Raw genomic sequence first — 13,303 nt, 5'->3', positions numbered from 1 at the left:
ACAAGAAATGAGACTAGATGGGATAGAGCCAGTCAGAGACTGGGGCACAGGGTGAGGGGGTGGGTGTGGAGAAAGGCATAGCCAAGGGCATGGAGATAGATCTGGAAAAAGGGAGATCCAGGGGAGAAGAAAAAGAGAAAGGGGAGAGTCAGAGACAGGGAGAGAAATAGGGACAGAGAGGAGACAAAGAGAGAAATGGGAGGACAGAGAAAGATAGTGATGGAGAAGAGAGAGATGAAAGGCATAGAGACAGACAGACAGAGATAGGAAGAAAGAAATGGAAACGGGGAAGGCAGGGAGACACAGGATGAAAAGGACAGAGACAGGACAAGGCAGAGAAAATGTGGGAAGGAGAGAGAATGAGAAGGAGGAAAAAGAGCGAGAGAAGGGAAACCAAGAAACAGAGACACGGAGAGAAAGAAATTGAGACAGTTATGAAGTCTGAGGAAAACAAGTTCTACAATAATAGAAAAATAAAGGTAGTATAATATAAGGTTCATCTTTGAATAAATTTAAATTTACACCACTATCAGTAGAGAGCAGACACTGATTACTGCTTACACAAGCAGCATAACTATAGGGAAATGATGAGGAGGGCAGCGTGTATGAATGAGTGTATGTATGTATGTTACTGTTTGGAGGGAGAGGAAGCAAAAAAGCTAATTCTCATATTCCTCAGTAGGAAGTCAATTAAAACTACACAACCAACAGCAGTAAAAATACATTATTTAAAAGCCCATCATGGCAACAGCAATTAGTGGTGAAGAGCAGGAGAGCACCTATAAGCCTGTGAAACTATCTGACTCTTTTAAATGATGTATTTGCGAACTTTTGATGCACATAAAAAAAATCATTATTATTATTATTATTATTATTTTTGAGACAGAGCTTCGCTCTTGTCACCCAGGCTGGAGTACAATGGCGTGGTCTCAGCTCACTGCAACCTTTTGCCTCCCGAGTTCAAGAGATTCTACTGCCTCAGTCCCCCGAATAGCTGGGATTACAGGCACTTGCCACCATGCCTGGCTCATTTTTGTATTTTTAGTAGAGATGGGGTCTCACCATGTTGGCCAGGCTTGTCTCAACCTCCTGACCTCAGGTGATCTACTTGCCTTGGCCTCCCAAAGTGCTAGGATTATAGGTGTGAGCCACTGCGCCTGGCCTAAAAAAAGTTATTTTAAAAACACCCAACAAGTTTGCTACATGTAATTTACAAAATACATTAAAACATTAACTCTATTTGGTTTATCTATAGCCTACAACCATCCTCTTATAGTATCTCTTAAACAACAGCAAATTGTAATGACTTTTTAAAGTGTACAAAGGGCTTGGGCAGTTGTACCATTTAGTGTAATAAAATCATCACTTTAAAAGATAACAGAAATAACACAATTGATAATTTACAATCTATTCCTCTTCCAAAACTCAACCATAAAAGGGACATTTTAAACAATGGTTCACAGCTTGCACTTTACCTGTTAAAAATCAAAAAGTCTCACTGAATGTAGTTTATTCTGACCAGTTTCACATCAAGTCACATTGCTTTACAGCAAACTGGAAAGATGAAACTAGAAAACAAACTTCTTAAAAACTAACTCATCCTATCATTGTTTTCTACCTATGGCTTACCAGTAACCTTCAGATTCTTGTAGTACCTCCCAGTCCTGGAAGGTGTGTGTCTGGCAACCTGCACTTACCCTATTAAACACTGGCAGCATCATATACAGTTTCTCTTCTTGTTCCTTCTGAGTCATGTGTCGGGGAGGATGGCACAACTCCGTGAAGAGCCGGCGGAGGTGCATCAGCCCTAAGGCGTTGTCTTGTGGGCTGCACTCCTCCTGCCTCGGCCGCCCCATGATCCTCTTCACCATGTTCATCTTGGCTGGTTGGTGAGACACACTTCTAATTCTGTTGGAAAATGTCAATACATGAACAGTCAAAACATCATCATCTTGACTAGGTCAGGCATGCATGTAAGAGCTTATAAGAAATTTGCAAAATAGAAAATTCTGTCTAAAACATATCTTTCTACTTCTTTAAACAGAAAAGATAGAGAAGCAAAATTTGATTAATCCCCCTGAAGGACAAATTATTAATCATAGCACTGGAAGTTCCTACTCACTTTGCCACAATTTGTATAAAATGTAAAACATTAATCAGACAAGTAGCAAATGTTTCCAATTAGTTTAGTCATATCAAGTTCAAAAATAAAGGCGCCGGGCATAGTGGTGCACACCTGCAATCCCAGCACTTTTGGAGGCCGAGGCAGGCGAATGGCTCGAGCTCAGGAGCTCGAGACCAGCCTGGGCAATATGACAAAACCCCATCTCTACTAAAAATACAAAAATTAGTCAGGTATGGTAGTGTGTGCCTATAGTCCCACCTACTCAGGAGGCTGAGGTGGGAAGTTAACTTGAGCCTGAGGGGCTGAGGTTGCAGTGAGCCAAGATCACCCACTGCATTCCAGCCTGGGTGACAGAGGCTCTGTCTTTAAATAAATAAATAAATAAAATAAAAACATAAAGGGATCACAAAACTTACTATTAACAGACTTCTTAATGGTTAATGTAAAAATAATGAAAAAACAAACTTTATCCTAATCTCAAAACATCGAAGACAATCAAAAACCCCAAAACCTCACAACATTTCCTATTTTTAGTTATTTAATTTATAATTACTTTTTTGCTAGAAAATTCAAGTATACCTTGAGTACCTGAAGAACAGTATATATTATAGATTAAAATGTGCACATTAAACACAATAATATTCTAACTTATAAATCATAAAAGGACAGTGAAAATGATCATGTGACTGAAGACTACTTTCTATAGTTTGGTAAGTCATGTTAAATCATTTAGTGGATAATGATGCACGTTTTTCAAAGAAGTAAAATAGAATAGAAAAAAATAGAAGATAAGAAAAGAATAACTTGTTTCATGATGTTTATTTCAGATAAGGGTGTATGAATGTGTACCGAATCATAATGCAAAATGTATCCCTTGCTGGAGCTGCAGTTAAAAAAATATGCAAACTAACCACTGAGTTAAAGTATATACAGAATCAATAACAATAAGCTTTCAGAAAGCATCATTACCCCTTTTTAACCACTACTAACAATGCCAGTAATTGGCTAAGTCTAGATACAAAAATAGGATATCTTATAAAAGGAACCAGGAAGGGTGGGAGGACATTCTGGGTATGCAGAATTTGGATGCAGGGACATTTGTTTTTTAATCCATAGAAAAGCAGTCATCACCTGAGATTACTTTTTAATTTTGCTACAGAACCACATAAGCCAGTATGCCATTTCTTAAGAAACGAAGGACTACAGCAAGGTTAGAGTTTTATTTACTAAACATCTGCCTACTGATTTTTAAAACTATAAGAACAAGAATTTCAAACACACTTGCCCTTGAGAATTTTGAGTGAATTCCGTATTTGACTACAGGCATATGCTGAGGCACTGTAGCTAACAGGGGGACAGGATGTGATTCATCACAGGTGAAGAGGAGACAGACAAATTGTGCCTACAACTCTGCCAATGGCTTGTTTGCACTGAATGACTACTGTGCAAAGAGCACTCAGCACATTCTCAAGTGCCCAACTGCTGGAAACAGTGCTAACACATAGGCAAAGGGCTGGGATGAGCAGTTAATCTGCAAAATAACAAAAGTTAGTACAGTACAAAGATGTCCAATGTATCTTATTCTTGAAAAATACGTCTTCTAAATATAAATATTTCAACAAATATGTTCAAATAACCTACTATGTGCTGGTATTTAAGGTCCTGGAAACCCCCAGAGCAAAACTTAAATTTGAAGTGAACTATGAAAATTTTATAAATTAGCTAACATTTTAGATTAGGTATAGTTCTGCTCCTTTTCCTTACCCCGAGTTGATAATTTAGAGATTATGGATAGGACTTAGGGGATTCACGATACTCCAACACTTCAAAACTTTTTTTTCCAACAGATTCTCAGCTTTCAAAGGGGTCTAAATCATCTTTTAAAAGGTTAAGAATCATTCTCTGTTTTTAGAATGAGTTTCAACTTACAGAACATCTCATTTGCTCTTGATTCCAACTCACAAAAACGGACTGAAGAGAAAATTCTCCATTTTTTTCTCCTACGTTTTATTGAGGTACAAATTGAGAAATAAAAATTGCATACACTTAAGATATACAACGTTCTGATATACATACACACTGTGAAATAATCAGCACAGTCAAGTTAATATATCCATCTCCTGAAATAGTCATCATTCAAAAAATAAAATATGTGGTGAAAACATGTAATATCTACCCTCTTAGCAAATATCAAGTATACAATACACTAGCAACTATCAATAATGTCACATTACTGTACATTAGATCTCCAGAACTTTCTATCCCTTGACCAGTATCTCCCCATTTCCCACTCTTTCCAGCCCCTGGCACCCACCACTCTACTCTCTACTTCTGTGAGTTTGACTATTTTATACTCTACATGTAACTGATATCATACAGTATTTGTCTTTGCATGACTGGTTTATTTCACATTTAGTATAATGTTCTCAAGGTTCATCTGTGTTGTTGCAAACAACAGCACTTCCTTTTATAAGGACGAATAATATTCCATTGTGTATGCTGCACATGCACACATACGTATCTCATTTTCTTTATCATTCATCTGTCAAGGGACATTCACATTGTTTCCATATCTTGACTTTTGTGAATAGTGCTGCAACAAACATGGGAGTGCAGGCATCTCTTCAAGATACTGATTTCATTTTCTTTGGAAATATACCCAGAAATGAGATTGCTGTATCATAAAGATAATTCTATTTTTAATTTCTTGAGGAACCTCTAAACTGTTTTCCAAAGTGGCCATACCAATTGATATTCCCACCAACGGTGTACAAGAGTATCTCTTTTTCCACATTCTGGCCAACACTTTTCCACATTCTGGTCAACATTCTCGCCATTCTAACAGGTGTAAGGGGATATCTTATTGTGGTTTTGATCTGCATTTCCCTGGTGATTATTAATGCTGAGCATCTTTTCACACACCTATTAGATATTTAGGTGCTTTCTCACTTTTTAATCAGGTTATTTGAGTTTTGCTATGAGTTGCATGAGTCCCTTATGTACTTAAATCATTACCTACACCAATATCATGAGGCTCTCCCCATTTTTACCTAGTACTTTTTGGTTTCAGGTATTATATTAAAGTCTTTAGTCTATTTTGAGTTAGTTGTTGTATATGGTGTAAAATAAGGTCTAATTTTATTCTTCTGCATGAGGATATCCAGTTTTCCCAACACTACTTATTACGGAGACTATCTTTCATCATTCCATGTTCTCAGCACCCTTGTTGAAGATCAGCTGACTGTCAATGCATGGATTTATTTCTCATGTCTCCATTCCATTTCGTTGGTCTATATGTCTGTTTTTATGCCAGTACGACACTATTAAGATTACTGTAGCTTTGTAATATATTTTGGTATCAGAAAGTATGATACTTTCAGTTTTTTTCTTCTTGTTCAAGACTGCTATGGCTATTTGGGTTCTTTTGTGGTTCCACAAGATTTTTTTTTTTTCTATTTCTGTAAAGAATGCTACAGGAGGCCAGGTGCAGTGGCTGATGCCTGCAATCCCAGCACTTTTGGAGGACGAGGTGGGCGGATCACCTGAGGTCAGCAATTCGAGATGAACCTGGCCAACATGGTGAAATCCCGTCTCTACTAAAAATACAAAAAATTAGCCAGGTGTGGCACACACCGGTAGTCCCAGCTACTCAGGAGGCTGAGGCAGGGAACTGCTTGAGCCTGGGAGGCGGAGGTTGCAGTAAGCCAAGATGGCACCACCGCACTCCAGCCTGGGTGAAAGAGTAAGACTCCATCACGAAAAAAAAAAAAAATGCTACTGGAATTTTTGATAAGGATTACGCTTAATCTACAGATCATTTTGAGTAGTATGAACATTGCAACAACATTAACTCTACCAATTCATGAACAAAAGAAATCTTTTTATTTATCAATGTTTTCTTTAATGTCCTTCATCAACGCTTTATTGAAGTGTACAAGTCTTTCACTTCTTCGATTTTTATTTCTATGAATTGCATTTTTTCTGTTGCTATTGCAAATGGGATTGCTTCCTACCTTTAAGAGAAGCCCCCAATATAAGAACTCACTCAAAGTACGATAGCGAAAAAGAACTTGGATGAGAATCCAGGCCTTCCAACTCCCAGTTAAGTGGCCTTCACCAGGCTTACTTATATTGAGGTATCAATTTTAAATTATAAAATCCTTGGAAACTGTGACTCTAGTTAGCATGTTTATTTATTTAGCATCAGGTAACAATCAGAATGAGAAAATAATCTTTTTTGAGTTTTCTGAAACACATAAATCTGTTTTTTTTTTTTTTTTCTTTTGAAACTAGTTCTCACTCTTACACCCAGGCTGGAGTGCATTGGTGCAATCACCGTGCTCACTGCAGCCTCGAACTCCTGGGCTCAAGTGATTCTCCCAACTCAGCCTCTCTAGTAGCTGGGATGACAGGCGTGCACCACCATGCCTATCTAATTTTCGTATTTTTTGTAGAGACAGGGTTTCGTTTGTCCTGTTGCCCAGGCTGGTCTCAAATTCCTGAGCTGAAGCGATCCGCCTGCCTCAGTCTCCCAAAGTGCTGGGATTACAGGCATGAGCCACCACATCTGGCCTCAACTTTCATTTTCATTTTAAAAATACACATGATCACATTATGACAACTATTATCGCACTATATATAACCAAGCTATTGCAATATGGTTATTTAATATTTTATCAGATACAAAAGGATACACACCAAACAATCAAAAGTGGCAAAGATTCTCTCCTTGACCAAACTCTAGTTAGGCTCTTCTGAACTCTCTTCTCAACCAGGCTTGGCTTTTGGCCTTCAGTGTTTGTCTCTACATTGTCCAGTTAAAAATCTGCTAAGTCAGTTTAGCCAGAATCCCCATTCTAATATCTGATTGGGTGGCCACATCTCCCACAATCCTCCAGGTAATGGATGTCTGATCACCCTGGCCTGCCTTCAGCAAGACTCGTTAGGTCAGTTTAACCAGAAGCCCCAGTGTTTCCTCTTAGTAATTTTCTATCCACTGACTGCCCCCTGCACCCCAACATTCCTACTTGGCTATAACATGCCTACCTTTCCTCGTTCTTTTCCAAGTTGAGCCCAATCTCTCCCTTTCATTGCAAAACCCCACTGGAATGATCCCTACATCTATCATGATGGTCTTGAATAAAGTCTGACTTATTGTTCTTTTACAAATGCCAGAGACCAGGCACAATAGCTCATACCTGAAATTCCAACACTTTGGGAGGCCCAGGAAGGCAGATCCTTTAAGCTCAAGCGTTTGAGACCAGTTTGGGACACATGGCAAAACCTTGCCTCTACAAAAAATACAAAAATTGGCCAGGCATGGTGCTGCATGCCTGTATTCCCAGATACTAGGGAGGCTGAGATGAGGGGATCGCTTGGGTCTGGGGACATAAAGGCTGCAGTGAGCCGTAAGCATGCCACTGTACTCCAGCCTGGGTTATAGAGTGAGACCCTGTCTCAAAAACAAGTGCCAGAATAAATAATTTTTTTAACAGGAGCTCAGTGGGTTTACTGGTACTTCTCAATTACTCAGATAATTTCAATGATGGGGAAAAAAAAATCAGATTCCTCCTTTGCTCCTAATGTACCAAGTAACACTTAAGCATATCAGTTTTCTGAACCACGGTGGGACAGGATAACAGGTAATAGGGTCTGCAGACAGGGCATCTAAGGACAATTTGTGTTGACTTCCTAAAGCTGAATCAAAGTTACACACCAAGGTCCGGGGGCAAGAGATATAAGGCCAATTCGTGCTGACTTCCCAAAGCTGGATCAAAAGGAAAACACCTGGGTCTGGAACTTCCAAAAGCTAAACCATAAGGAAATACCCCATCTCCCCAGGCCCGAGAAGCAAAGGATCAAAGGCTACTCTCCCTAACCCTTCCCTTTCCACCACGTCTTAGATGGAAGGGGAAAGTGCCCTGGATGGGCTGCAGACCAAGCTCAGGCCATTCCTTTATCCACAGAGGGCACCAATTCACCGCAGCCTTTAATTAGCCATGGACCAAATCCTTCATCCAGATAAGGGGTAGCTGACAGGACCTCAAAAGGAAGACTTAAAACCCAGAAAACTTTGTAACCAGGCCCTTGAGCCGCTTGCTTGGGCCCACTCCCACCCTGTAAAGTGCTTTCTCGCTTAAATAAATCCCTGCTTTTGCTGCTTCATTCCTTCATTACTTGTGCTTCACTGCGTGTGCATTTTGTCCAGTTCTTTGTAGAAAATGTCAAGGACCTGGACATCTCACACTTCAGGCCTGCTCTCTGGTAACCATAGCTTTGGCTACATTTAAATGTTTACATTTAAAACATAATTCAGAACAAGAAGTAACATGTCTAAAATATTCTTCAGCAGTGAAAGAGAAGAAAGAATAGGCACTTATCAAACCTTTACAAACATGCCCATATAATAAATCAGGTAACTTCAGGAGAAAGGCTCTAAATACCCTTGAATCTTGAGTTTCTTTCATCTATAAAATCTTTCCTCATCAACTTTTCGTAAAACTTAAATAACATCATTTCTGTAATATGCCAAGCATACTAGTTACATTCAATAAATGTTATCTTTTCTTCCTTCACCTTGATCATGAAACATTTAATTTTTTATATGCATTTTTAGTTATTTAAACAAGCAAAGCAAAGCCCTTACAGTACTATGTTTTACAGACTTGCAAAATGACACAAAAAATTAAGGAATAATTTATTTTTTGGTTGGATATAGAATAAGAGGTTTACAAAGCAATAAAGAAAAGATATGCAAAATAAGGAGGACAAACCACAGAAGAATGTTTTTGCTTAATTTTAATGTTAGTAAGGGTTTTCAAAATATTTATAAAGATTATTGTGTGTAAGAACTGACTTTCTAATACAAACCGTATTTGGTTTCATAAGAAAAAATAATGTTAGGACTGCCAGCAGGGGGTTATTTAAATAACAATGAGATAATTACTGCAATAAACCCAGATAGTATTTCTTAATCTAATCTCTTAGGTTAATAAGAGAAAACCACTTCAAACTTGCTCACCCAAAATCATTTAAACAGTTTTCCATTACTTAAATCATAGATTGGTATAGATCAAGTAAATAGGCTAAATTTTAAAAATATATTTGTCAAGTAACTAGCTGCATTTGAGTAGCTCTGCTAAAAGCTTAAAATAACTTTCCGAACTCTTTAATTATATAAGCAAAGAAACAAAACAGACTCGCTACATTCAATAAATGTAATGTAAGCTCACATGGCTAAGTGAAATCTTACAGTTTCATCAGAGAATTATAAGCAATTACTGAGGTTTTTCTTTTTTCTTCTTCTTAATCTTTCTGGAAAATCCTATTTTTCCTTACACTTTGAAAAGTAAAGGCAAACTTCTTATACTTTTGAAGGATAAAGGCAAAACTCAGATGCTCCCAACAAACTGGGTATATAAACCAGCAATCTAATATGTATAGTAAAAAACAAACAAACAAAAACAAGTTCTAGATATAGTCCTGAATTTGAATTTAAAATTTCTACCTTCTGAAGCATTACGTTTTTTGTCTGTCAAGGAGAATCACTATCATATTTTAGCCCAGACTATGAGATATTACAAGATTAGTCCAGTCTATGGACCCATCATACTATATATACATCGAGCCGCACAATTTCTCACATTTCTTTAAACATTTTTTGGTGTGCTTAATTCTTTTCATACAGAAAAACATATTCCAAAGCCAAAAGCAACTCACCTCCATTTAAGAATACTTCAGTTACATATAATTTACAACAGCAACTGTTGAAATCTCCCTGCTACCTTTCTGGAACCCTTCCTACTACAGCTCCCACTGCTATCTTGGGAGCAGAAATTGCAACCACTAATAGAAGCCCTAAAGGTAGATTTATCTTAATAGTTAAAAGGCAGTTAGGTTACTTGGTATGATTAATAAAGTCTAATTCAATTATATTATGGAATAAATAAACATTTGAAGGCTGATCTGAGATCCCGAGCATTCTCTGAGTTTTTATACATATTATGCTAAAATTTTGTATAAAAGACATGCAAAAGTATTCTTATAACAGAATACTTCTATAAAATGTGACTGCATAATACTGACAAGTTGTGCATTCTACGTATGTTTGCTAACCTATAGTTCAGGTCATTTAGCTCGGTAATCACTGCCCACTATCCTCAGTGGAAGGCACAGTACAGGGAGAGTGAGCTGAGGAATGAGATGCCTTCAGCTGACCTAAAACTTACACAGATATATCCCAGATCTTGGCATCATTAGGAATTTATTTCTGACATTTCAAATTCCAAAATCTCACTCTGAGATAATCTTTTAATCCATTCCCCTTTCTCATCACTGAATCTGTGGTCTTCACTAGAATCATTTATCCCTTGACTTCTCCCCAGAGGTGAGGCCATATTTAATTCTCATCAGCATCTTCACGGCCCCTGCATTCCTGGCCTATACACCTTCTCAACATGTATTCATACTTCCAAGAATCCAGCCACATCATTTCTTCTTTTCTAATTTTGGGTTGCTGGGTGCTACAGAGAAAATTCTATAATTCTGTAGACTGGTTATAATATAGTTATTATTTTATACTTCTTTCCATAAATAAAAACTAATAATTCCAAATAAAGATTTGCATGTAAACAAACAATAAAATATTAGCAGCAAATATAAAAAGAATACTTATACTTTAGGGTAAATCTTTAAAAGGGAAAAAAAGACAGACTTATCGCCAAAAATACCACAAAGTTAAAAGATAAGCAACAAATAGGCAAAAAATATTTGCAGTCCTTCCAGCAAAGTATTAATAATTAGGATATCCATAGAACTCAGACTCAACCACCCTACAGCAAAGTAGACAGGGAATACAAATACACTACTCCGAGTAAAAACACTACACAACACAACATATATGAAGAGATACTTAAAATCACTAATCCAAGAAATGCAAATAAAAACAAAGTACAATTTTTTGATCATTAATTTGGTAAAACTAATAGGATTTCTATTCATAGACAGTAAGAAGTACTAAGTAAAATGGAAATTACTACACATATAAATCAACAAGAAGTTATCCTGTAGAAATATTCACACAGATAACAAAGATGTCATACAATGTAAATTACCACATTATGTTATTATAATCATTTTCAATAGTGAAAAAACTGGAAACAATCTAGTCCTCTAACAGATCAATAGGTAATTCATGGTACATCCATGTCATGGAATATTGATAAAAGAACATGTATCAATATGAAAAGAAAAGTTAAATAAAAAACAAAATAAGGGATTTAGAACCAAAATGTCAAGAGTTTTGAAGTCATCTCCTGTTCTTACATAAGAAACCACTGGATAAACTAATTCAAAGACTTTTCTTGGGCCCATCAAAGAACGGAAGTCACAGGGCAAACAAACCCCGGAAATTCAGAGTCACAGCTAAAATTAGCCTACCTGGATCAGAAGTCTCTGCAGTCATGAACTGGTAGGAACACCTCAGTGGTAACTGGGACAAATTGGTGGCAGGTGAAAGTGGATTAGCATGAGAGGGAGAAATGCCAGGACCACAAATTTCCAGGGTTCCAATCACAGTAGGTTTTCACGACGAAGATCTGAGAAAGATCCCCTCCCTGGCTCTACCAGGGGAGGGGAAGAATGAGTAATCGTTGTGAAACGCTCTCAGAGTATTCTCCATAACAAAGGCCTACACTGCAGGATGAAAGATTTTATCAGAGCCTTGTCTTTCCTGGGGGAAGGGCATTTCTTCCCCTCCAGTCCCTTTAGCCTTCTGGTCTCACCTGAGATCCAGGTAGAGGGGGCAAAGAAAGAATAAAGGAAGCAAAGCCCAGGGGAAACACTTGGAAGGTCACAGCCCAGAGTCCAGGTCCACTAAAACACTGATACTTAGTAATAAGATTATAAAACATTTTCCCTTCCTCCATACTTTCACCATACCAACAGGGCTCTTAAAAAAAAAAAAAAAATCAAAAGGAAATGCTAGAAATCAAAAGCACTCTAACAGATAGAAGAATGCTTTGATAGGCTCAACAGCAGATGGATACTGCTGAGTAAAGAGTCAGTGAGTTGAAGACAGGTCGATAGAAACTTCCAGAAAGAGAAGAGAGAAGGGAAAAACCGCATATTTAAAGTAATAATGACAAAGAACTTTGAGAACTTTGCAAAATTAATGACAAACACCAAACCACAGATACAGGAATCTCAGAGAATGCAAACATGATAAATACCTAAAAGACTACATGTAGGCATATTATATTCAAACTGCAGTAAATCAAACATAAAGAGAAAATCATGGAAGCATGATGAGGTAGGGGGATAACAGGGAGGGAAAATTGTATCAATAAAGGAACAAGGATAAACGTTTTAGTGGGCTTCTCATCTAAAACATACAAGCAAGAAGAGAAGGAATGAAACAGTTTAAGCATTAGGAGAAAAGCCCACCAACCTAATATACCAAACTCCCACCCATGAAATTCCTAGGAATTCTATATCTAATGAAATTATCCTTTAAAAATGAAGAAAGAATAAAGACTTCCTCAAATAATCAAAAACTGAAATAACTTGTTGTGAGGAGATATTCTCTGTAAGAAATGTTAAAAGTTCTTCAGAAAGAAGAAAAATAATATGGGTCAGTAAATTATATCTATATTAATGAAAGGAAGAACACTGGATAAGGAATAAATGAAGGTAACATGACATTTTTATCCTTTTTTTTTTCTTTTTTCGAGACATGATCTCACTCTGTTACCAGGGCTAGAGTGCAGGCACGATCCTGGCTCACTGCAGCCTCAACCTCCTGTGTTCATGTGATCCTCCCACCTCAGCCTCCCGAGTAGTTGGGACTACAGGAGCATACCACCACAGCCAGTTAATTTTTGTATTTTCTGTAGAGATGGGTATTTGCCATGTTTCCCAGGCTGGTGTCAAACTCCTGGCTCAAGTGATCTGCTCACCTCAGCCTCCCAAAGTGTGAGGATTACAGGCGTGAGCCATCATGCCTAGCTTTTAAATATTCCTAATTGATCTAAAAGATAACTGATTGTTTAAAAATAGCAATAATGTGTTGGATGATTATAGCTTATGAATAAATAAGATAAATGAGGCAATATCACAAGGGAGAGGAGGGAGGAGCTGGTAATGCTATTGCAAGAAACTTGCAGTATACCTCAGTGATAA

General features: G+C 37.5%; 1 protein-coding gene across 5 annotated transcripts in view; it reads right to left on the bottom strand.

Moving 5' to 3' along the window:
* Positions 1-13,303, bottom strand: part of WDFY3 (WD repeat and FYVE domain containing 3) — a 316,077-nt gene that overhangs the window by 189,524 nt on the left and 113,250 nt on the right. For 3 of the 5 annotated variants that reach the window (XM_033214193.1, XM_033214191.1, XM_033214194.1), the window contains one exon: positions 1,698-1,908. In XM_033214193.1, the coding sequence (XP_033070084.1) occupies positions 1,698-1,877 (180 nt within the window). In that variant the 5' untranslated portion in view covers positions 1,878-1,908. Of the gene's footprint in view, positions 1-1,697; positions 1,909-11,563; positions 11,705-13,303 lie in introns of those variants that run through there. The other 2 variants (XM_033214195.1, XM_033214196.1) reach the window with 2 other exon arrangements.

The sequence above is a fragment of the Trachypithecus francoisi genome, unplaced genomic scaffold, assembly GCF_009764315.1.
Source record: "Trachypithecus francoisi isolate TF-2019V2 unplaced genomic scaffold, Tfra_2.0 Lachesis_group1, whole genome shotgun sequence".
Taxonomy (NCBI): Eukaryota; Metazoa; Chordata; class Mammalia; order Primates; family Cercopithecidae; genus Trachypithecus; species Trachypithecus francoisi.
Note: the sequence above shows the minus strand (reverse complement) of the source record. Positions and strands in the feature narration are given on the sequence as shown.